Source organism: Cebus imitator, unplaced genomic scaffold (genome assembly GCF_001604975.1).
Source record: "Cebus imitator isolate Cc_AM_T3 unplaced genomic scaffold, Cebus_imitator-1.0 Scaffold205, whole genome shotgun sequence".
NCBI lineage: Eukaryota > Metazoa > Chordata > Mammalia > Primates > Cebidae > Cebus > Cebus imitator.
The window spans coordinates 2,938,546-2,963,534 of record NW_016107520.1 but is presented as its reverse complement, the minus strand read 5'-3'; the positions used below and the strand labels follow the sequence as shown (position 1 = coordinate 2,963,534).

The 24,989-nt window shown below is 41.2% G+C and overlaps 1 protein-coding gene across 2 annotated transcripts in view; it reads left to right on the top strand.

Moving 5' to 3' along the window:
- Positions 1–3,057: 3,057 nt before the first annotated feature.
- The window catches only part of DNAJC21 (DnaJ heat shock protein family (Hsp40) member C21), a 27,491-nt gene continuing 5,559 nt past the window's right edge, over positions 3,058–24,989 (top strand). The window contains exons 1-11 of one of the 2 annotated variants that reach the window (XM_017548284.1): positions 3,058–3,382; positions 7,370–7,463; positions 9,277–9,400; positions 9,712–9,834; positions 10,555–10,859; positions 12,019–12,170; positions 14,122–14,209; positions 18,145–18,303; positions 19,008–19,050; positions 21,294–21,428; positions 21,934–22,106. In XM_017548284.1, coding sequence (XP_017403773.1) covers positions 3,286–3,382; positions 7,370–7,463; positions 9,277–9,400; positions 9,712–9,834; positions 10,555–10,859; positions 12,019–12,170; positions 14,122–14,209; positions 18,145–18,303; positions 19,008–19,050; positions 21,294–21,428; positions 21,934–22,106 — 1,493 coding nt within the window. In that variant the 5' untranslated portion in view covers positions 3,058–3,285. The remainder of the gene's footprint in view (positions 3,383–7,369; positions 7,464–9,276; positions 9,401–9,711; positions 9,835–10,554; positions 10,860–12,018; positions 12,171–14,121; positions 14,210–18,144; positions 18,304–19,007; positions 19,051–21,293; positions 21,429–21,933; positions 22,107–24,989) is intronic. The other variant, XM_017548281.1, reaches the window with a different exon arrangement.

The following is a 24,989-nucleotide window of genomic DNA, read 5'->3' as shown; positions in this document are numbered from 1 at the left end:
AAAAAAAAAAAAAAAAAAAAAATCCCTCTTTCTTTAGAAGGTAAAAGAGGTGATTCCTAGAGGTTGTATCCAAAACCAGATTAAATTGGAGGGAGAAAAAACTACTTTTCTTGTCCGTTTTTGTTCCCCCCATCATCCCAATTCTGTTCTCAGGAGGGGAAAGGTTTCATTTTCCCCCAAATTCAGACTTCTCAATCCCTATCCATTACCAATTTACCAACTAAGTCAGACTGTGTAGAATCTTCCTCTGGAAAAAAGGGAAGTGTATGAATTGTGAGTAGTGAGTTGGTTGGACAGTGGTGTGTGAAGTAACCTGATGAAGCTAAGCTTAGAGCTGGCTTCTTCTGTTGCACTGTGGGCAGCATATTGGGGAAAAGAAGGATAACCTTCCTAAACTGCTTGGGTACCCCAACCCTGTGCAATAGATATTAGCAATGCAGCTCACCATACATGGCTGGTAAATACAACTCAAACCTGATGCATGCAAACATTCCACATTATAGTGAAATAAACTGGTGTATTAATGCATTTTAAAAACAATTATGGTATTTTGATACCTTATCAAAGTGTTTGGAATAGTTGTACAGATCTCCCATCTCGTAATACAATGTAATACAGCTAGTCAGATCAACCAAAACCTACTGGTTAAATACTATCCTTTAACTGCTTTCTTAACCTAAACCAATCTTGGAAAGGTTGGATTAGAGGCCAGAAAGTTAGGATTAAAGCGTGATGGATGGATAGATCAGCACAATTTCATCCATGTTGGTGTGCAGGGCCACATCCCGAAAGGGTCATGGGGTGTCCACTATCGCTGTGCTGAGGGGCAGGATCCGAGAGGTAAAGAGACAGGACACAGAATGACTGGAAAAGACAGCTGGGCTGGGGGGCCACGCCACTTACAAGCAGAGACAGGCGAGGCCCCGAACGTCCAGGAGCATCTGTATTTATTGGGTACAAGACAGGGGAAAGGGTAGTGGGTGAAGTCATCTCAAGGACAGTGATAGGGTCAAGAGAATCACGTGTGCGACAAGCAAAGGGTCCACCCCCATTAGGTCACGAAGTCAAGGAGGTGGGCCGTGTGTAGCAAGGGGTCCACCCCCATTGGGTCGCCTAGGCTAGGAGGTGGGTCATGCGCAATGAAAAGTGCAGTGTGCAATATCTCTTATCTAGGAGCAGGCTACTTCTAAAGAATTCTTTAGGAGGATGCTTTTGAGTCACACAGCAGCGACAGAGCTGACAGGATCTACCGCCACCTGCTGGCAGCTTCCAATGATTTCTATAGGAGGATGCTCCGAGCCAGCACAGTCATTGGAGATTTGACAGGTTATACAGCTACCAGGACGTGATTATACCCGAGGGGTTTTAAGCCCTCGGTCGCTCGTGGGATTGCCGGTCTAAGGACAGTCTTCCACAAGAACCGGACGCAAGGTACTGCAACTCCTTTTTCAGGAGGAGAGGCTCTCGCTCCAAGCCTACCATACAGCGGGTATCTTGACAATAGGGAATGTTGCCGCCTGGGCCATAGATTCTTGTCCTGGTATAACTTTTTCCCTTAAATCATGCTCTGCACCGTGTCTGCTCTAGGCATTCCTCCGACTACGAACTAAGATATAATTTTATATATATATGGAAATAACTGAGTAGTAAGACATTCTTCAGGCACTAATTGTTCCCATTATAAACTAATACATGATTGATTATATAAAAGATTATATAGAGGAAATAACTGGGTAGCAACACTATAAACTAAGATATTCTTTAGGCACTAATTGTGCGGGGGATCTGCTTAGCCCTCCTTCCTCGGTGACCAGATGGGGGGTTACCCACACTGGTGGTAAGGCTTTTCGTTATTTATTTATTTATTTGAGACGGAGTGTCGCTCTTGTTGCCCAGGCTGAAGTGCAATGGCGCGATCTTGGCTGACCGCAACCTCCGCCTCCCGGGTTCAAGCGATTCTCCTGCCTCAGCCTTCCGAGTAGCTAGGATTACAGGCATGCGCCACCATTCCCGGCTTTTTTTTTTTTGTTTGTTTGTTTTTTTTTTTTTTTTTTTAGTGGAGATGCGGTTTCTTCATGTTGGTCAGGCTGGTCTCAAACTCCCAACAGGTGGGTGATCCGCCCACCTCGGCCTCCCAAAGTACTGGTATTACAAGCGTGAGCCACCGCGCCCCACTTCGTTATTTCTGAGTTGACGCCTTCCCTTTTAAATTGTTTCCGATTACATAATCCTACTGTCCTTTGTCATGCATATTGGTCAAGAAGATCAATACCAGAGATCTTAAGTGGCAGCTGAAGAGAACTGAAAAGATAAAAACCCTGGTATTCAGTCCAACTGAATTCTGCTATTGTATTAGCTGAGGAGGCTTCAGCCAATCAATCACTTGACCACTGGGAGCTTGAATCGCCTCATCTTTAAAAACGGGCTCTATTGAGAACGTATAATCAGATATTCTCCAGAATCCTCTCCCATCGCAGCTTCTACCTCCCCATGCAGCCCTCAGGTCGGCTGCCACTCACACTGACCGCCAACTGTGCCCCTCACAATGACACCAGCGTGGCCCCGCCTCCCTCACGCGTCCCGCCACTCACCCCAAGGCCCCGCCTTCCTCCTGCGCTTCCCCGCCGAGGCCCGCCTTCTTCCCACGCGGCCTGCCTCTCTCCCTGCCAAGGCTCCGCCTTCCTCCCGCACGGCCCGCCTCTCTCCCCGCCAAGATCCCGACTTCCTCCCGCGCGACCCGCCTCTCTCTTCGCGAAGGCCGCACCTTCCCTCGGGGCGGCCCCGCCGAGGCCCCGCCTTCCTCCCTCGGGGCCCCGCCTCTCACGCCGCCGAGACCCCACCTTCCTCCCGCGCGACCCCACCTCTCACCCTGACTAGGCTCCACCTTCCTCCTGCGCGACCCCGCCTCTCACCCTGACTAGGCTCCACCTTCCTCCTGCGCGACCCCGCCTCTCACCCGGACTAGGCTCCACCTTCCTCCCGCGCGGCCTCTTCCGGAACAGGGCCCACCCCTAGCCCATGCGAAGCCGGGGCCGCAGGCACCGCCCCCTCTGCGCTCCCGCGAGCCGCGGCCCGCGTAGTCCGCCGCCACCGCGCGCCTCCACCGCCCTTCGCCGCCGCAGCCGCCGCCGCCGCCGCGCTCGCTGGCTGGCCCGGTGCGGGCGGCGGACTCCCGCCGGAGGAGAGGACAGCCAGCGCCGCCGCCGCCGCCGCTTCGGCCGGAGCCAGGACCCCGACCCCGATCCCGTCCCGGGCCCCAGCGCCAGCCGGCCGCCCGGTCCGGCGATGAAGTGTCACTACGAGGCGCTGGGGGTGCGGCGCGACGCCAGTGAGGAGGAGCTCAAGAAGGCCTATCGGAAGCTGGCCCTGAAATGGCACCCGGGTAGGTACCTGGCTCGCAGCTGCCGCGGCCCCTTGGAGAAACCCGGCCCTCCACGACCTTCCCCTCCTCCGGGCGGACTCGGCGCGACCCGGCGGCCTCGGAGCTCCTTGCCCGGCCGGGCCAGTGCCCGGCGCCGCCCTGTCCGCCTTGGTGGACGCAGCACTCCGCCCAGGCCTCCCTCGCCTCACACACCGTCTCCTCATCCCCGCGACCCCTGTCCTGCGTCGCCACTGTGCGGGAAAACTGCGGTCCCGCGACCTCACCTGCTCCCGCCACCGGGACGCTGACACCAAGAGGGAGCTTTCCGGGACTCGGAACTCGAACCTGCCCCAGGCTTGCCCTTTCCTGCGTCCCTTGCAGCGCAGCCTCTCGGTGTTTTTCCTCGGCTGCCCTCCGCTTCGTCCGGTAATCCTAGATACTTAAATCTGATGTATGGCTCCTTTCCTTTCTTAGTTAAGACATGAGAGCTAGTAAAATATCTTTTAAATAGGGATGCGCTTTTTTTTTTTTAATAGGCTGTTTAAGCAGACTCTGTACTTCACTTTGGACATGCTTCTGCCGAGGAAGAGTTAATCAGGCAGCTTCCCTAGTGGAGTTTGTATGTTTTAGAAGTATCCTTCCCTTGGGTGTTTCATTGGGCCATAATCCAGGCCTGTGTGACTTTTATGAAGTAATTTGATCTTCCAGGCTGGGAAACTAAGACTGTAGTTGATGCTCAGCGTTTTGAGGTTCATATGAATAGGCTTTCATATTAGTATTAATCAGTACACACGGTTACAGAGTATCCAATATATGCAAGTCACTGTACTCTACTGCTTTGTAGATTTGGAAATGCTAAGACAGGGATCTTAGAGTCTTGTTAGGAAAACAACTTTCTGCCTCACACAAACGAAAAGTTAAATACAACTGCCAAAAAAAATTACAACATGCAAAATTGGTAGTTAGATTAATAGAATAACTAATACGTTCTCCAGGAATTCAGGGAGGGAGTTATCATTTTGTATTGACTCTTCCCCTTCTCAGAGGAGTTTGGACTGGATCTTAGAGGAATGTAGTTTGGAAAAGTGAACTCAACAATACGGAGAATAGCATGGTGGAGGACAATAGATGTTCCAGGGCACAGTTTGATTGAGGGTGGTCTTTATTGCAAGTCTGAAAAATATGGATTGAGAGAAGAGTGGAAGGAAGGGCCAGGAACACAAAGTCAAAAGGGAATGGCTATGGTTGATGGAATGAGGGATAGAGGTATGGATCTGTTACTTAAAGTTATGCTTACCAACAGAGACCTGAAAAAATGTGGTTATAAATATATTAGGGCCAAGTGTGGTGGCTTATGCCTGTAAATCCCAGCACTTTGGGAGGCCAAGCCAGGCGGATCACCTAAGTTCAGGAGTTCGAAACAAGCCTGACCAACATGGTGAAACCCCATCTCTACTAAAAATACAAAAATTAGCCCAGTATGATGGCAGGCACCTGTAAGACCACCTCCTCAGGAGGCTGAGGCAGGAGAATGCTTAAACCTGGGAGATGGAGGTTGCAGTGAGCTGAGATCAGGCCATTGCACTCCAGCCTGGGGGACAAGAGTGAGACTTCCTCTCAAATAAATAAATAAATAATAAAATAAATAGAAGAGCAGAAGTAAACGAACTGATATTCATCATAGCAGCAAGTTAGAAGATATAAGCCAAAATTAATAAATGTAAAAATAGTGTAGAAGCATATTCTTAGAATTTGGGTTAGTGTAGAAGCATATTCTTAAGAGTTTGGGTTATTACTGATCTTGAATATTAGGCTAAGAACTGTGAAATTAGCTTTGCTAAGTAATGGAGAGTTGTGTCTGGTTTTATTAAGCTGCCTTGGGAGGGTACTATGAAGGCAACTGAATGGATTGAAGAGGGCTGGAGACAGAGGGAGGGTCCACAAGTGGACAGGTAAGGGCCCAAGCCAGGCTCGGGGTCAGTGGGAAGGGGAAAGCCCAAAGGGAGGAGATGTTGGGAAGAAAAGACCAGATTTGGTGATTAATTAGAAATCAGTGCAAGGAAGAAGCACACAAATACGACTAAAATATCAGTTAACTATTACTAAAATATAACTAAAATATCAGTTAAAACTAAACCTGTTAGGAACTGAATGCAAATATCTTCTCAGAATAGCATCATAATTTATGACATCAGTGTGATGGTATCTGAGAATGGGCAGCCGGAAGCCCTGAAGAGCCATGTTCTAGGGCTGCAAAACTATTTGTAGATGGTACATTGCTGTCATGTTTTCTTCTAACTTCTTAGAAGGGGAAGTATTGAGCTGTAGCGTAACGAACTTTAGTGTGCTCCAATTCAAAATATTTTACTTTCTGAATGTATTAGTTGTCTATTGCTGTGTAACAAATTACCAATACCTTAGGACTTAAGACAACAAACAACAAAAACAGCAAGCATCTGTTCACCGTATGGACTCCCATAATTTTTAAGGATCAGAATCTGAGAGCGGCTTGGGCTGAGTGATTTTGGCTCACTCTCATTATCTGGGAGAACCTGCTTCCAGCTCACCAACACAGCAGCTCACCAAAGACCGACTCACAGTTGTGGCAGGCCTCAGTGCCCTGCTGGCTATTGGCTGGGGCCTCTTCACCACATGAGCTTCTCTGTAAGCAGCCTGAGTTGCTCATGCTATGACAGCTGGCCACTCCCAGAGTGATCGAAGGGAAAACCCAAGGTAGAAACTGCAGTCTTTTATAACCCTATCTCAGAAGTGAAGTACCATTACTTCTGCCATCTACTGTTGGTCACACAGACTAACCTTGCTGACACAGGAGAGACTGTACAAGATGTGAATGCTGGGAGAAGGCGGGGTGCTGTCTTGTAAGCTGACTACCACCTGGAGGCAAAGTCACTTTCTGAATTCTGTGGTTCAGAAAGCACAGCTAATGAAAGAATAACTGATTAGTGTACATTTTTTAAACTTTATGAGATTCCTTTTAATATGCACTGATGAGAAAGAAAAAAACAGTGTGAGCACTGAACATAATCTAGCACAGAATAAGCCTTTCTTTTTTTTTTTTTTTTTTTTTTTTTAATGGGGTTTTTTTTTTTTTTTTTTTTTTTTTTTGAGACGGAGTTTCGTTCTTGTTACCCAGGCTGGAGTGCAATGGCGCGATCTCGGCTCACCGCAACCTCCGCCTCCTGGGTTCAGGCAATTCTCCTGCCTCAGCCTCCTGAGTAGCTGGGATTACAGGCACGTGCCACCATGCCCAGCTAATTTTTTGTATTTTCAGTAGAGACGGGGTTTCACCATGTTGACCAGGATGGTCTCGATCTCTTGACCTTGTGATCCACCCGCCTCGGCCTCCCAAAGTGCTGGGATTACAGGCTTGAGCCACCACGCCTGGCCCCAGAATAAGCCTTTCTAGAACTGATTTTATTTATTTTACTCCTTTTAAAAGTAAAATTTATACTACTCAGGTTTTTTCATTGTGGATATCCAGTTGACTTAATTTTCTGGAGATGGTGTCTTGCTCTGTCACCCAGGCTGGAACGCAGTGGTGCAATCTTGACTTACTGCATCCTCTGCCCCCGGGTTCAAGTGATTCTCCCATCTCAGCCTTCCAAGTAGCTGGGACTACAGGTGCGCACCACCACACTCAGCTAACTTTTTTGTATTTTTAGTAGAGACAGGGTTTCACCATGTTGGCCAGGATGGTCTCGATCTCCTGAGCTCATGATCCGCCAGCCTCAGCCTCCCAAAGTGCTGGGATTACAGGCATAAGCCACTGTGCCTGGCCTAATTTTTTGTATTTTTAATAGAGATGGGGTTTCACCAATAATCCTGATTATTGACTGTTGTGCGGGATCTCTCTGCTTTGCCTTAGTTATATGTCTTTGTTTTGTACACTTCTCATCTATTTATGGCATTTCTGATGGAAGAGGTCTTATTTAGATTCTGCCCTCTACGTTTTCAATTGACTAAATTTTTGTGACTTTATTTTGACAGATAAAAATCTGGATAATGCCGCAGAAGCAGCTGAACAATTTAAATTAATCCAAGCAGCATATGACGTGTTGAGTGACCCTCAGGAAAGAGCATGGTGAGCATCATGCTGTCCTTCCCATCCTAGTTTGTGATGTTGGGAGCAATTATCAATATAGGTGGTGTTTTTTCAAATTTAATACATCAAATGGTTTTTGCTGTGTTCCGAAACATCTGTCACCTAGTCATCACATAAAATCTAATATTTGGGTCGAAGAAACCTTGGAAATGATTGCTCCAACTGTCTGATTTCGTGGGGGGTGAAACAAAGTTTGGTGATAATTTTTAATTTTTATACTTTAGGTGACTTCTCATTAAATACCCTTTGGTGTATGACAAATTTACTGGTACCAGACACGAAGAATGTTGACTTATCCTTAAAAACAGATACAGTGTTGTGTTGTGTTGTGTTTTGTTTTTGAGAGAGTCTAGCTCTGTCACCCAGGTTGAAGTACAGTGGCATACTTGGCTCACTGCAACCTCCCCCTCCCAGGTTCAAGTGATTCTCCAGCCTCAGCCTCCTGAGTAGCTGGGACTATACGTGTGAGCCACCACGCCAGGCTAATTTTTTGTTTGTTTGTTTTTTTAATAGAGACAGGGTTTCCACCATGTTGGCCAGGCTTGTCTTGAATTCCTGAGCGATCCACCTGCCTTTACCTTGCAATGCTAGGATTACAGGTGTGAACCACTGCGCCTGGCCAGTACAGAGTTTAAATACAAGGATAGTAATCCTAGAAACTATGTAAAGGAATTGAATTAAGCTTCTGTATCTATGACAGATATTACTAATGATGGTCTGATCATTTATAATCATTTCCAGGTGAAAACTACTATGTTTGAAGTTCTGTGTTTTCAGATTCTCAATCTTTTGCCACAAAGAAAAGGGTTTTAAGCCTTGACATAACCGTGCAAGATCCTACTCTTACAAAGAGCTACTGTACAAATCATCTTTCTGTTAAACAGTGTACAGCACAGGTGATTGTCAAGAAAGAAAGGCTGTAAAGAAAATTCTTATAAAATTGTATTTTATGAGAAAATAAGAGAGGATTCTGAACATTTCCCTACCCAAGGAATTTGGAGATCTGGTCTTAGAATTGCTTTTGCCATCCTCTCAGAACTTGAAAATTCTTTCCTGACTTCCTTTTGCCTAGTCTCTTCTCAAGATCTTGGGTTGTTCTCTGATCCCTGGGATTTTCTGATCCTTTGTCTTTTTATTCAAAGCTCTTGCTTTAACTCTTTTTGCCTGCAAGCAGTACCATGTGGTGGCTGGGAGCTGATCTTCCCAATGTAGGATACCTGCTTCTGAATTCTGACCTTGCTGCTTACTGGGTTTATGATTATGGATGACAAATTATGTAATACCACTGAGCTTCCATTTCCTTTTAGATGGAGATAATAACTGCCTTTACAGAGTTACTTTGAGAAGTAATTGTATGTGTTTGAAGCCCCTAGATTAAGTTGACATAGACATAGGAAGAATCTTATTCTGGTGCATCTTGGTAAATTTCCAAACCACAGATGTGTAATGATTCTATGGGCCAAATTTCCTATGTCATGTTTTATATTTCTTTCCTGTGGAAATGCAGGACTCAGAGACAGTCATGAAAATTCCCTGGCTTTTTAAATTCCCCTGTTCATATGGGCTAGCATTGTGTAATGTATCAGAAGCTGCAGGCCTAGTTGTAATTCACAGTTCATAAGGAAAGATTATGAAGTCTTTTCATGTTGCTGTTTTCTTAAAATTTTTTGATTACAGATTGGACATATCCACAGCCAAAAATGTAGAGTAATAATATTAAAAAGGAGCAGGAAATCCCTTTGAATTCTTATTTATTTAGCCTTTACTGATGATTCCAATTTTTGTTTTTCAGGTATGATAATCATAGAGAGGCCCTACTTAAAGGTGGGCTTGATGGAGAATATCAAGATGACAGCTTAGATTTGCTACACTATTTCACTGTTACCTGTTATTCTGGTTATGGAGATGATGAAAAGGTAAGATAAATGAAATCACCCTTAATTTCTTATCAAGGACTTCATTAAGACTCACATACAAATAGAATTCTTAACATTATTTTTGAACAGAAAGTGAAGCAGTGTTCATTTTGAAAACTGAAGATGCATTGTCTTCATATTTAAACTGTCATTGTATAAAAACCTCCAGTTGAAATCTAAATGTACTTATAGTGACTGAACTTGGTCCCCAAATTCTTCAACACTAAAATTTTTCATTTTATATTTCAAAATCTTATTCTGTGATTAGGCTGCAGAAGTATTAAGAATTTCTTTTTGTTGCTGTTTTGTAGGGCTTTTACACGGTGTATCGTAATGTTTTTGAAATGATTGCAAAGGAAGAACTAGAATCTGTGTTAGAGCAAGAGGCTGATGATTTCCCAACTTTTGGAGACTCCCAGAGTGACTATGATACGGTAAAAGAAAAATGCATTGTGTTCTATAATTAGTGTTTATCACTGTGCCATTTTTTTCTTTTATTTTTTGAGACAGGGTCTCATTCTGTCACCCAGGCTGCAGTGCAGAGGTATGATCATATCTCACAGCAGCCTCAGAGTCCTGGGCTTAAGCAATCTTCTTACCTCAGCCTCCTGAGTAACTGGAAACACAGGTGTACACCACCACATCTAGCTAATTTGTAAATTTTTTTGTAGACATGGGATCTTGCTAAATTTCCTAGGCTGATCTTGAACTCCTGGCCTCCCTCCTTGGCCTCCCAAAGGATTGGGGTTACAGGCCTGAGCCACAGCTCCCAGCTTCCCATTTCCTTGTATTAAAACAGTCGGTTCTAGTTTTCGGACCTATCCCATGACCCCTTTTCATCTCTCTTCCCTTCTGAAGTAGCTTTTGGATCTCTTGCAACCTTCCCTCTTCACTTTTCCCTTTTTATTTACTAATTATTTACTTAGTCACCATTGTCCCTTCCAGTGATTAGTAAGGCTATTTTTATTTTCTCATTAAGTCCATTTTGAAGAGTGATTTATTCTGAATAGCCATAAAGTACTGTCTTTTCCAGTGATTAATAGAAGTATTATATACGTGAAAAATGAAAGCTAAAAGATGTTTTGCATCACTAATATTTACTGCCGTTCTAAAATTAAAAAGCCCAGAAGTTAATCTGTTTTCTTTGTTGCTAGGTAGTCCATCCTTTCTACGCTTATTGGCAGAGTTTCTGCACTCAAAAGAATTTTGCATGGAAGGAAGAGTATGATACACGACAGGCTTCAAACCGCTGGGAAAAACGAGCCATGGAAAAAGAAAACAAAAAGATTCGGGATAAAGCAAGGAAAGAGAAGAACGAGCTTGTCCGTCAGCTGGTAGCTTTCATTCGTAAAAGAGACAAAAGAGTGCAGGCGCATCGAAAACTTGTGGAAGAACAGAATGCAGAGAAGGCGAGGAAAGCTGAAGAGATGAGGCGGCAGCAGAAGCTAAAGCAGGCCAAGTGCGTAGCATGTGTGGGGTCCTCTTCTCAGTATCAGTGGGGTCAGAGGCAGCACCAGAGGTATCTCATGTCATGCTCATGTTGGGTTCTGTCAGGGTCAGTCATTAGCCCGGCTTCATCTGCTTTTTCTTCTTTTTAAAATTGTGGCATTGGATAGTGTTTTTTCATTTACTGTATCAAAATTATTTTTGGGGGATGGATTCTTGCTCTGTCGCCCAAGCTGGAGTATAGTGATGTGATCTTGGCTCTCTGTAGCTTCCGCCTCCCAGGTTCAAGTGATTCTCCTATCTCAACCTCCCAAGTAGGTGGTGGCATGTGCCACCACCCCCCGCTAATTTTTGTATTTTTAGTAATTATGAGGTTTCACCCTGTTGCCCAGGCTGGTCTCATACTCCTGGCCTCAAGTAATCTGCCCACCTCAGCCTCCCAAAGTGCTGGAATTACAGGCATGAGCCACTGTGGCTGACCTAAACTTTTTATTTGAATTAGTATTTTTCTTCAGAGACTCTTTACGTTTGAGAGATCCTTTAGACTCTTGTAAAATTTAATAATTTTAACTAATAACATTAATTGAATTATTCCTCTGTGCAAGTCTATGTTCTAAGCAATGCTGTGAAGTAACTTCTCTGATTTTAATCCTCCTTGTTCTTTTGAGAAAACAGGGCAGACAGGCCTAAGATCACAGAGCCAGTAGTTGATAGAGCCAGGAACTGGACCTGAGAATTCTGACTCTAGACTTCCCTGCTTTAGCTACTGTGCAGTATTGCGTTTTAGTCAAATGTACTCTGAGATACTCAGTTCACTTTAGTTCCTCTAAAGCTGTGTTGTTAAAAGTTACTGTAAAAACATTGTGCCCAGAGCATTATAGCATTCTTTTAAAAATTATTCATTTCTTAAGAATTCTATTCATCCCACCCTCATCTTTTGAAAATTAACACTTTACCGACACAAATTAAAATCATCTGAAGACTTTCAATAAGCTGCTGAGTTACATGTAACAGATAAACAGGTTTAAGTGGCTTTGCCTTGGTTTTAAGTTTGTAAGTATCAATAAGCTTGGAGCAAGCTCTCTAGAGGGGATGGATTTTAAGCCTAAGTTGGAAGTGAAAACAATGTAGAGGCATGCTTGTCTCTATGAGACTATGTTGTATGTGTGCAGATTGGCGGAGCAGTACAGAGAACAGAGCTGGATGACCATGGCCAATTTGGAGAAGGAGCTCCAGGAGATGGAGGCACGGTACGAGAAGGAGTTTGGAGATGGGTCAGATGAAAACGAAATGGAAGAAAATGAACTCAAAGATGGGCGGGATGGTAATGTTCTCCATTTTTTAAGAGATTAAAAAAAAAAAAAAAGTCATTGTCCACAGTGGTGTACACTCAGGTGCCTGCCTGTGTAAGGCAAGAGGGAATGGCAGTACAGATGAAAACCTGAGTTCCAGTCAGTTGTCGTCAGGATTATGCCAAAGTTTTTATTTTTATGATATTTATTTTGTTTGTTTTTTAAGTGAAGCTGGAAATCTCCCCACTTATTTGACGTTTCCCAATTTTTAAATGTGGCAGATAATTAAAAACAATGTTGTATGGGCCCAAAGCAGTCTGTTGAGCTAGTCTAATTAAAGTAATTTGATTAACAAATTTTTTTCTGACCATGTGCTAAACAATTTGTACTTCTAGCTGCGTAAAGTGACAAATGGCCATGTTTACAAGTGTGACTATTAAAGAAAACTCAATTAAGCTATAGATCAAGTTTTAATAGTAACTGTTTCTAGAAAAGCTGATATTGCATGACAATCTATGTGTTGTGTATAAATTCTTCCTCTCCCTTCTGACTTTAAAGAGGGCCTCCTTTTGGTGTGCCAAAATGTTTTCTCTGCCACTGTCATTAGAGAACAGGTATTTGACTACCTGAAAAGGCAAAGATTAGGCATTTTTGAGAATAGCTGTATATCTGATTTTCCTCACTGTCCTTAACTCTTTCGTGAGGAATAAAATTGACCCAATTTTACCTTATCTACAAATGTGATTTTTCGGACTAGTAGCCCAAATGATGAAATGACAAACTTCATTCAAAATGACTATGAAAGGAAGTGTTTTATTAATGAATTAGAAGTAGTACTTCTGTAAGCACTTTGAAAATTATAAAGCGCTCTATAAATGTGAGGTGACCTAATTTACATAGAGTTTTACAATTTATAAAGTCCTTTCACATACAAGATCTCACTGGGTCCTCACACAGCTTCCCCTACATGGAGGTTTTGCTCATGGAATTGTCTCTACTTTACCATTGTGGAAACTAGGACTCTGAGAAGCTGAGATGTGCCTGAGAACATATGATCATTGTTAGATCCAGTTTTTTTTGCTTCAAATCCAATATTGTTAACTATTTGATTAATTAAAATTTCATATATATTATACAATACTGTAATGGAAAATTAACACCATATATTAAACATTAACACTAGATAGCATAGAGTTTGGTCATTTATGATTTGAATGAGAGTCCTTCAAAATCATACTGACATCACTTGTAAAGAATGAACACGTAGAATATAGAAGATATACCTTGAGATATTTATTTGTCCTATAATCCCAAGTGACAGTTTACCTGTTTGTTTCTTCAAAAATAGAATATGGATTTGTGAAAATAATTTCAGTTGGACTTTTTAGTCACTTTGTTTTTGTGGACTATACTGATAGTAATTACTCAGTTGTTAATAAAGCCAAAAGCTTATCATAAAAAGTTTATAATGTTAAACTTTGCATGTAATATGTTAACTTATGACCTATCAGTCTTACTGTGATGGGATGTTATAAACTAAGTTTATTAAGTATTTAGAGTAAGTCACAGTTGTAAATGTGTTTGGATCAAATCTTGTTCAAAAGGTAAACTAAGAAAAGACCTTTGTTGAAAAACTGCTTTGTGGTAGAACTATGAAAGTGGGATTTAATTTTTTAAACTTAGCTCACATCCAAGACTTTAAGGATGTTTTAAATCTTCTTCTAAGTAGATGTATGAAAAGAACTTCAAAGGTAAGGTGCTTTATTTGGAAGCCTTTCCTTATAGTATAGTGCTGCTTTTAAAAAGCCAACTCAAAGCCTGATAGCATTGTTTTTTTTTTTTTTTTTTTTTGGTAAAGAAAAAAATTTAATTTCTAATTTGTGTGCAGCTTTAGATTCTTACCAAAGAGGTGAAATTTGTTAACATATTTTAGATTTATGCTCTGATCTAAGAGGGTTCTAACTACAGGCTTCCCTTTCACAGGTAAAGACAGTGATGAGGCAGAGGACACTGAGCTCTATGATGACCTCTACTGCCCAGCATGTGACAAATCGTTCAAGACAGAAAAGGCGTAAGTTTATTTATTTCATTTAATTTAATTTTTTTGAGACAGGGTGTCTCTGTCACGCAGGCTGGAGTGCAGTGGCACAATCATGGCTCACCATAGCCTTGACCTCCTGGACTCAGGTGATCCTCCTGCATCGGCCTCCTGAGTGGCTAGGGCTATAGGCACCCACCACCATATCCAGCTAATTTTTGCATTAGGCTGGTACAAAAGTAACTATATTTTTTGTCATTAGTTTATGGCAAAAAACGCAGTTACTTTTGCACCAACCTAAGTATTTTTTGTGGAGCTGTGTTTTCGCCATGTTGCATAGGTTGGTCTTGAACTCCTGGGCTCTAGCACTCCACCTGCCACAACCTCCCAAAGTGCTAGGATTATAAGAGTGAGCCACACCGCACCCAGCTAAAAGGAATAAGTTTAGTATCCTTGAACTTGTGTTTTCTTTTCTTTTCTTTTTTTTTTTTTTTGAGACAGAGTCTCACTCAGTCTCCAGGGTGGAGTACAGTGGCATCTCAGTTCACTGCAACCTCCGCCTCCTGGGTTTGAGTGATTCTCCTGCCTCTGGCTCCCGAGTAGCTGGGACTACAGGTGCATGCCCAGCTAATATTTGCATTTTTAGTAAAGACAGGGTCTCACCATGTTGGCCAGGCTGGTGCCAAACTTCTGGCCTCCGGTGATCCACCCGGCTCAGCCTCCCAAAGTGTTGGGAGGATTACAGGTGTGAACCATGGTGCCCACCTCTTTTGTTTTCTTTTGAGGTGAAGTGTAACACTTTGAAAGTCCTAAAAAGAATGTGCTTGTAGCAGTTGATAACTAGTCCCACATACTGTCTTGGGGGATTCCTTTCCAGCAGGGGAGGAAGAGGTATTTGTACCTACAGTTAAACCTATTGTGCTGATGCTCACCATCCCAGTATTCCTATATAAGAGCTGCTTTTAAAACACATGCACTGTCTCCAGAAATAAACATTGCTTGTTTTGGCAAAGAAGACATAGTCACATGGGTGAAAAGTCTAGACCATGTCTAATCATCTCTCTCCGTTGTTGGTGTCAGACTCGCATCCTACCATCATTGTCCCATGCAGGCCGATGCTGCCAATATAGGGGCTTTAGAGTTTCTTTGCTGAAGTGGAAGCACTTCATCTTAGGGGAACAATGATAACGAGAGAAGTATTAAAAAGGTCACCATTATTATAAAGGAGAGAGGAAAGAGCATGGGAGAAAATGAGAGTGGAATCAGCAAGGGAAAAGAAACAAAATGGGCATTAAGAGAGAAAGGAGGCCAAAGGATGAGAATGGGGTTATGAGAGTTATACGTGGTATTACCATATGACCTCAAGGAGAAATAATGGAGCAGTAAGGGAATTAGAAAGAGGAGAAAAATTAGAATCAAGCAAGAAAAAAGTCAGTGAAGGAGATTAAAATTTTTTTTTATTTGGAAATAATAGACTTAAAGGTAAGTTGCGAGAAGATAATATAGTGTGTCTGACTGACCTGTTACTAACGTTTTGCACCGTTTGCATGTGCTCTTTCTCCACACTCACGCACAGTTTCTATTCTGAATAATTTGAAAGTAACTTACATATGTAGTGTTCCTTTACCTCTAAATATTTCACTGTATCTTAAGAATAAGGTTATTCTCTTATGTAACCACACTATAGCTACCAAATATAAGAAATTATTAACACTGATATGGTATTTTGATCTTATTTACTGCCTATATTCCAATTTTGCCAATCAACTGTTTATATAGAATTTTCTCCACTTCAATACAGAATCCAGTCTGGAATCATAATCTGGAACAGCTTGTATTGTCTTTTATGCTGTTTACATTTCAGAAGTATACTGTTTCTTTAAAATACTTTTTTCATAGAAGTCTTCTCATTTTGGGTTTGTCCATTCCTCATGATTAGATTCAGGTTATGCAGCCCCAGGTGGGACGTTGCACAAACATGTTTTGCTCTCAGGGATTCATAGCTGGAGACGGGTAAAGTCCTCTGCCCCTCATTTGTGGTGATAATTTCATCACCCAATCACGGTGTCATCTAAATTTATAACTATAGAATTAGTATTTTTTCCCTTGCAACAAGTTTTTCCTTGCAACATGTTTAATTGGTGAGGAGACACTTTAAAACTATGCAGATACCCTGCTTCTCATAGCTGTAGCAACTGTTGATGGTTTTAGCTTGTATCAGCTTTATTATGATGGTTGCAGAATGGTGATTTTCCAGTGCCAGTGCCCCCTCCAGCGGCACTTGGCTTTCTGCTGTAAACAGGAGTCTTCCCTTTTATCCATTTATCTGTCCATTATCAATGGGAATTTATGAGTTTTTTAAGATTTTATTTATTTTATTTTTTTGAGACAGAGTCTTGCTCTGTTGCCAGGCTGGAGTACAGTGGCGTGATCTTGGCTCACTGCAACCTCTGCCTCTGGGGCTCAAGCGATTCCCCTGCCTCAGCCTCCTGAGTAGCTGGGACTACAGGCATGTGCCACCACACCCAGCTAATGTTTTTGTGTTTTAGTAGAGACAGGGTTTCACCATCTTGGCCAGATGGTCTCGATTTCCTGACCTTGTGATCTGTCCTCAGCCTCCCAAAGTGCTGGGATTGTAGGCATGAGACACTGCGCCTGTCCATCAATGTTTTATAATTCATTACTCACCTTTTCATGCTCAAATTTTTCCAGATTTGGTTAGTGAGCATTCCTTCAAGCCAGTTCCTGTGTCCTTTTGACATGCTACCATAACTTTTTTGGAGGACTTACTTTCTGTCACAAGGTGTTCCAGTATCTCCAGGGTAGCTTGGTCTGAAGGAGAATTTTAGTGGGAAAGAAAAATAGCAACCAAAACTATAATACCAAAAGCCTGAACAGATGAGATGAAGTAGATAGTTGACAAAGGTAACTATTTTTTAGTTGATCTAACGCTTGTAACTTATGTTGTCAGCTCTGTTTTGTGGGATGCTTTTTAGTTGCCTGTAGGTGTGCTGAGACAGACATTGCCAGTTGGGTTTTGAACCGAGGGGTGGAGATGTGTCTGAACTTACATTACGGTGATGGGAGTGAGGAAGGAGACCTCTCCCGAGAAGGTGAAAAGCAGATAGTGAAAAAGTAAGAGGCTATAAACTGCTCTTGTATTTCAAGCCCTCCCACCACCATTTCTCTAGTCTAGGGGGCTCTTCCTTTTAACATTAGAATGTGTGTCTTCTAATTTCCCAGTGATCCCTCCAAGTCTGTAGGATGGCCTGGCAAGTAAAAACACTAGCAAATACTTAGCAATTAAAAGGAAACAATGGGGGAGGCTTTAAGAATTGAAAAATCAGATAGATGTACCGTTCTCTCCCTTAATAATGATGTTGGTTTGCAAAACCCAAAGAAATAATAACAGCAGACTATTTCATACTTCCAAGCAAGTCTTTATAATACAATACCTGTTATTTCTCTAAAATTCAAATAAAGAATTTTTAAACTTGCCTTGTTTTATCCTGTATATAGAAAGAGAGAAAAAACAGCTCCCAAATGAATCTTCAGTGTTAAGGGGTTAGTCAAAAAAAAAAGCTTGAAAAAAAAAAAAAAAAAAAGAATTGAAAAATCAAAATAATAAGTAGAGAATTTGGCCAACCACCCCCCCCACCACATTCCCCCATCCCCCAAAAGGAAGAAAACATATGTAGATGAAAGGACAGAGAAAGGCAGGGAAAGCTGTGGCATGGGAAGAAAGAGCATGGCCACAAGCTACCAGTGTGCTTACTGCTGGAGGAATCCTGACGCATTCTCTTTCTCTGTATAAAATCATGAACAAATAAAAACAAAAGAAAAAAAATCATAAACGTTTTGCTTAGTGGGAAAAAGCAAATTTTATCTTAGTTGCAGTTATCCAGCAACAGTATCTGGACATGCAAACTAATTTTGGTGCAACTGCTCACATCAGATTGCTCTTTCAGCATGAAGAACCATGAGAAGTCAAAGAAGCATCGGGAAATGGTGGCCTTGCTAAAACAACAACTAGAGGAGGAGGAAGAAAATTTTTCAAGACCTCAAATTGATGAAAATCCATTAGATGACAATTCTGAGGAAGAAATGGAAGATGCACCAAAACAAAGGTACTTCTAAATATTAAACGTCACTTAAAATACTTACTACATTCAGAGATGGCATTTAAAGACTTTTTCTTTTCTTTTGAGATGGAGTCTCCCTCTGTTGCCCAAGCTGGAGTGCAGTGGCATGACTCCTGGGTTCAAGTGATTCTCTTGACTCAGCTTTCCAAGTAGCTGGGACTACAGGCACACACCACCACATCCAGCTAATTTTTGTATTTTCAGTAGAGACAGGGTTTCACCATGTTGGCCAGGATGGTCTTGAACTCCTGACCTCAGGTGATCCACCTGCCTTTGCCTCCCAGAGTGCTGGGATTACAGGAATGAGCCACCGCACCTGGCCTTAAAGGCTCTTTTATCCCAAGGAAGTTATTCTGTTATGCTAATGTTGCCTCCATATTTTCTAGTTAATGGAACTTTATAGTGTTGAAGTGGATACAGACATAATATCAACTATTATATTTATGGAACTTATTATATTAAAAGCAGTTTTTATATCTGGCAATTGATATGCTGATTACTGTCCGTTGAATTACAGCCTTTTGTTATTCTTTAAAATGACAATGTGAATATTTTCCTTTTAATGCTTTATGATATTAAATATTTTTAATCTTCTATTTTACTGCTTTATCACTAGTGTTTCAACTTTTTTTTTCACTTAATCTTTACAGAGTCAAGTATTTGACACTTTGATTTATATTTGCTCTTAGGCTTTCTAAAAAACAGAAGAAAAAGAAACAGAAACCAGCACAGGTATGCCCGAAAGGTTTTGTTACCATTAAATGCCAACTATGAAGTTGCAGTGCTCTTCTCTTAATTGATTTGGTGTAGTCTGTATTAAGGAGAGAGACTTAAACTCCATAATTTTATGTTGATTGTAAGATTGATTAAAAGGAATTGGTAAACCTCGTCTTTAAAAAAAAGAAAGAAAAAAAATGAATTGGAAATATTTTTAATTTTAATTTTCCATCTCCCCTTTTATGTATGTAATAACTAACTTGATTGCGACTGCCAGTGTGATTAACAAGTGTGCATGTAGAATTCTCCTGGGATGAATTAACTGAATTTTTAATATTTTAAAAACCTGAATACATCTCACAAAAGGGCTTTTAAATCAAGACAACAATTAAAATCTGGAAATAGGAAAATCTGGGGGTTGGTCATTGTTTAAGTTTATTCTGCCAATAACATAAACATTGCAAAAGGAACATTTGGTTAGAAACTTGTAATGATTGTGATTCTTGAAAAAAAATTTCTATTTTTCAGAAGTTTAAGTAATTTAAATATTTCACAGCTGGCATCCAAATTCATTCTCTGTCTTAAGGACTATTTTTAAATAAAATGGTATTATATTTTTACATCTGTAAAAACAGTGAATTTGTCCATTTTACCAAGGATATTTGGTTTGATGCCATTTTAGTATAATCTAGTTATAGTAACTTACATTAAGTATTAAATTTATTTATTTATTTATTTTTTGAGACAGAGTTTTGCTCTTGTTGCGCAGGCTGGAGTGCAGTGGTGCAAGTATTAAATACTTTTAAGAAAACTTAACGTATTAATGACTTTTAATAAAACTTTAGATTTGGCTTATTAATCCAAATGGTTATAATAATATATTTGATAGTCTTTTTAAAATCAGTTTCCTATTCCAAAAATGATACATGACACATGAGTTAATCACTTAAAATTGTAATTTGGAACTCTGCTTCCGTTATAAAACTGCATAGCAAATATGTGTTCCTTTTATAAATTGACTTCTACCATCATCCATCCAAACACCTTATAATCATTAGTTTAACACTTTCTCTTTCCTTTGTGTATGTCAGTACCACTACAGTAAAGGCAAAACAAATGGGGAGAGATTTATGTTTAACCTGAGCCAACATGGTGAAACCCCGTCTCTACTAAAAATACAAAAATTAGCCAGGTGTGGTGGCACACCCGTAATCTCAGGTACTAGGGAGCCTGAGGCAGGAGAATCACTGGAACTCGGGAGATGGAGGTTGTGGTGAGCTGAGACCACGCCACTGCACTCCAGCCTAGGTGACAGAACAAGACTGTCTCAAAAAAAAAAAAAAGAGTTGGAGAAAGGAGATGGGAAAGCTTTATTATTACAGAAGAATATGAATTAGTGCAAATGCAAATGACACAAGTAATAGAGAAAATCACTCTTTTACATCCACCAGTATATAAATGTTTCCAGCAAGAATCATCAATATGATTCCAAGTACACCCAGTAAATGGTTATTGGGGACAGGATATACAGACAATCTCAGAGTCATACTCTGAAGATTACTTATTAATTTTAAAAGGAAAAATATACTTTACAGTTGAAAAATCTGGCAATACCACCCCAACCAAATGATCAAACTTAATAATATCACTGAAAAATGGGACAAATTGGCATTTTGCTTCCCAGGATTATTTTTATAGTATTATGCTAGAAGTGTTTAACCTGAATCTGATCATTTGGAAACAACCAAAGCAAGCCAAATTATGGGACATTCTACGAAATGTCAAATAGCATCATGAAAGACGAAACAAAAATGTGAGAGAACTGTTCTAGAATAAAGGAGGTTAAAAATACCTGACAACAAAATACAACATGTGATTTCTGATTATACCCCCATCCGTATGTTCCTATACAGGAAAAGGAATAATTGGTAAATTTGAATGTGGGTTGTGTAACAGATAATATCAGCATTAGATTCTTTTTTTTTTTTTTTAAATTCACTCATTCATTTATTCATTCGTTCAATTCTGTTTTATTCTATTCTGTTCTGTTCTGTTGTATTCTATTCTGTTTTATTTTGTTTTTTAAGATGGGGTTTCTCCATGATGGCCAGGCTGGTCTCGAACTCCTGACCTCAGGTGATCCACCCACCTCGGCCTCCCAAAGTGCTAGGATTACAGGCGTGAGCCACCGCTCCCGGCAGCATTAGATTCTTGAGTGTGAGTATTGTGGATCTGCCAAAGAATGTTTTGATTCTTAGGATGTACCTGGCAAAGATTCATATCTACCTGCAGCTCACTTTCAGATGGCTTGGGGGGAAAAGTGTGTGCTGAGAAAGAGAAGAGGGGGAGAGAACGAGCACAAATGTGGCAAAATGTTGCTCAAAAACAGATGGGTGCACTTAGTGAGGATAGGTGTACCCATCTGTTTTGGATGCCGGCCTCTTTCTTTTATAATGCCTGTTGTTGCGGTTTGTGACTGTAGAAAAATAGTTGCTCTTTGCTTATCATTTGGAAAATATGAAAAACTATCATCCTTAATTTTTCCTGTAGAGATTACTTAATAATGAATTAAGTTGTGATTACACTGTAGGTATAATTTTCTCTCTTCTACTTTTGCTAATATGTTGTATTATTTTACATAATTGCATATCTTTGGAAACATGATACTTAGGCACTTCAGAATTTTTCTTCATATATTTAAGCATTCACTTTTTGAACATTTGGATTGTTTCCAGATTTCCCCTAATTTCACATCTCTGTAATGAACAACCATGTTTTCAACTTACCCGTTTCTCCTTTTTATTTCCTGAAGATATATAACTATTTGGCAACATCACATAAAAAGCTAGTAGTGGTATTGTATTTATTTTGTAATGGTGTGTATGTTTTATTACTTAGAATTATGATGACAATTTCAATGTAAATGGAACTGGAGAAGGAGTAAAGGCTGATCCAGAAGATACTAACTTAAATCAAGACAGTGCCAAAGAATTGGAAGATAGTCCCCAGGAAAATGTCAGTGTCACAGAGATCATTAAACCATGTGATGATCCAAAAAGTCAAGCTAAAAGGTAAGTCAAGGTTGCATATTATTTGTAAATTACTGAATATTGATAGTAAGGATATAGCTTTTCATATATCAAATAAAATCTCCTTTCCCATGACTGACCAAGTAATTTAGAGTTATCTGTACATATTTACAGACATATAGATACACAAACACACACACACACACACACACACACACACACACACACACACACACACACACACACGTATACAGATGAAGAGCATTGAGAAGAGAATGCTAGAAGAATGTGCCCACACACATCTCAGCAACATGGCCAAAATCAGAAAGAAGGCACTTTGATCCAGTTCTTATTTCTCTTATCCTGCGCGGTGGCTCTGATTTTGTCCTGGATCCTTAATCCTTGACACTCACGTGGGAACAAGACTCCTGCTGAGTCCCTGGAGTGTCACTAACCAAATCTCCATGCTCATGATAGCAGCCTTTGTTGGTTCCCACCATGTTGCAAGGTCATACGGCAGCAGCTGGGGCCCTTCCTGCTCAGAGGAGCCCTGGACTCTTGGTGCTGCACAAGGCCCTGGTATGGACTAGGAGAAGGTCTCACTCAAGTGAGGTAGCCAGTCCTGTCCTCTTCTTGCTCTTGTCTTTCTTGTCCTTGTCCTCTTCTGTTCCTCTAGAACAGAGAATCACTTCTTATTCCTTGAGGAGAGATCTGATAGTAAGGAGCTTCAGATTTCTGTCATTACAGGACCCTGAAAAGAATTAAAGTGACAGAGTAAGGTGGGAAGACGAGGTGAAAATGCTAACACTGGAGCAACAGTGATGGGGTGGGGGAGTGTGTGTACTTAGGGCTTTAAGGCACTTAGTAGGAAGGAGGAAACAGATGTGCCCGAGACCTATGGTGTGGCTCTGGCTATAGAAAAAGGGATGTAAAGAACTACACAAACTGATAATGTTGAAGCTTTGAAGAACTTTGGAGAGTAGAAGCCTAGAAGGGGAAACTCACATTTATTTCACTCTGACACCAGGTGTTTGTTCCCATTTTACATATGGGGGGAACTGAATTTCAGGTTAATTGTCCAAGGACAAAAGCTGTTGAATAGAATGGCTGACACTTCATTCCATCTGCCTGATGACTTAAAGGCACCCAGATCATCTGGCTCCACAAAGCCCGTGTGTCCTGTGGGATGGGCATGAGGCGTGGGCCCGGAGGTGGGGCTGTGGGCCCCTGAACCCTTTATTCATCTAGAACTAAATTTTTTTTACTTGTTTTCCATGTCGCTTCTTTTTTTTTTTTCGGAGACAGAGTCTCTTTCTGTTGCCCAGGCTGAAGTACAGTGGTATAATCTTGTCTCACTGTAACCTGCGCCTCCCAGGTTCAAGCAATTCTCCTGCCTCAGCCTCCCAAGTAGCTGGGAGTGCAGGCGTGTGCGATCCCACCCGGCTAATTTTTTGTATTTTAGTAGAGATGGGGTTTTACCATGTTGCCCATGCTGGTCTTGAACTCCTGACCTCGTGGTTTGCCTGCCGTGGCCTCCCAAAGTGCTGGGATTACAGGCGTGAGCCACTTGCCTGGCTTCTATGTTACTTCCACATGAGAATTTATCTGAGGAGGAAAAAGCGTTCTCAGACTTGGGCAACCACTGATATAGTTCAGCTCTCTCATTTCACTGACATGAGAAAAGGATTCAGAGAATTCAAGTGACTTCTTCACAGCTGTGGAATGGCAGGGCTAAGATAGACACATTACACCCACCATCCTCCCTGCACCAGTCCCACTGTCCCCTGGCATCCAGAGTCTTTCTGCTGGGCTCCTCAACTGCTTCCCTGGAGGAGTGTTGACACTGGCCACCTAGTGAGAAGTGTTTTATTTAAAAATGTGTGTGTGTGTGTGTGTGTGTGTGTGTGTGTAGTAGTAGTAGTTGTTTTAAAAAAAAGTCATTTAGATATCAGCTTCAGAGATGTAACTGTCTTTCATAATAAAAGTGACGTTCACCAGGAATATTATACTAAATTTGTTAGACATTTTTGTGGAATATCTGTGATGGCAGTTTGAAAATTAGTATGTATTATTTGTTGCCTTTTATGCTGTTGTTTCCTTTTCTTGATGTTTTCAAAGCTGGCGAATCCTACACAATGATATGTTATACTCCTAATCTGCATCTTTTAAATACATGGGACATTTAACTTAATACAGACTCTTGGCCTCTGCTTGAAGAATAGTATACTTATAAAGTAGAAGCATTGTTATAACTTACTCATTATAACCCATCCTGTCTGTTCTGTACAATATAGTTGCACCCAGATTTTTACCCTACAAATTTGGTTAGCACAAATGAGGGAAATTATGAAATGCCTAAGGATAATTGAAATTCATGTAGGAGATGAGTAGAGGAATATTCAGGAATTTAAGCAGAATAGGAGTAACCCAACTATACTGCTGGCGGTTTCTGATCTAAATGGTATGATGGGGGAAAACCCACCAGATCAACAGAAAAGACATAAGTTTTTAATAAAAGTAAATTCCTTACATTGAACAAATTTAATTTTATGAAAAGTGCATTACAAAGTCTTTATTTCATTCATTTCTCTGTAGGACTGTTGAAATATTTGTCAGACTGGATTACTTTCAAAAAGTTAATGTTAGGCTGGGCGAGGCAGCTCACAGCTGTAATCCCAGCACTTTGGGAGGCCGAGGGGGACAGATCACGAGGTCAGAAGTTCAATACCAGCTGGCCAATATGGTGAAACTGTGTCTCTACTAAAGACTACAAAAATTAGCTGAGTGTGGTGATGCGCACCTCTCCTGGCTACTCAGGAGGCTGAGGCAGGAAAATCACTTGAACCCGGGAGGCGGAGGCTGCTGTGAGTGAAGATCGTGCCACTGCACTCCAGCCTGGGCAACAGAGTGAGACTCCGTCTCAAA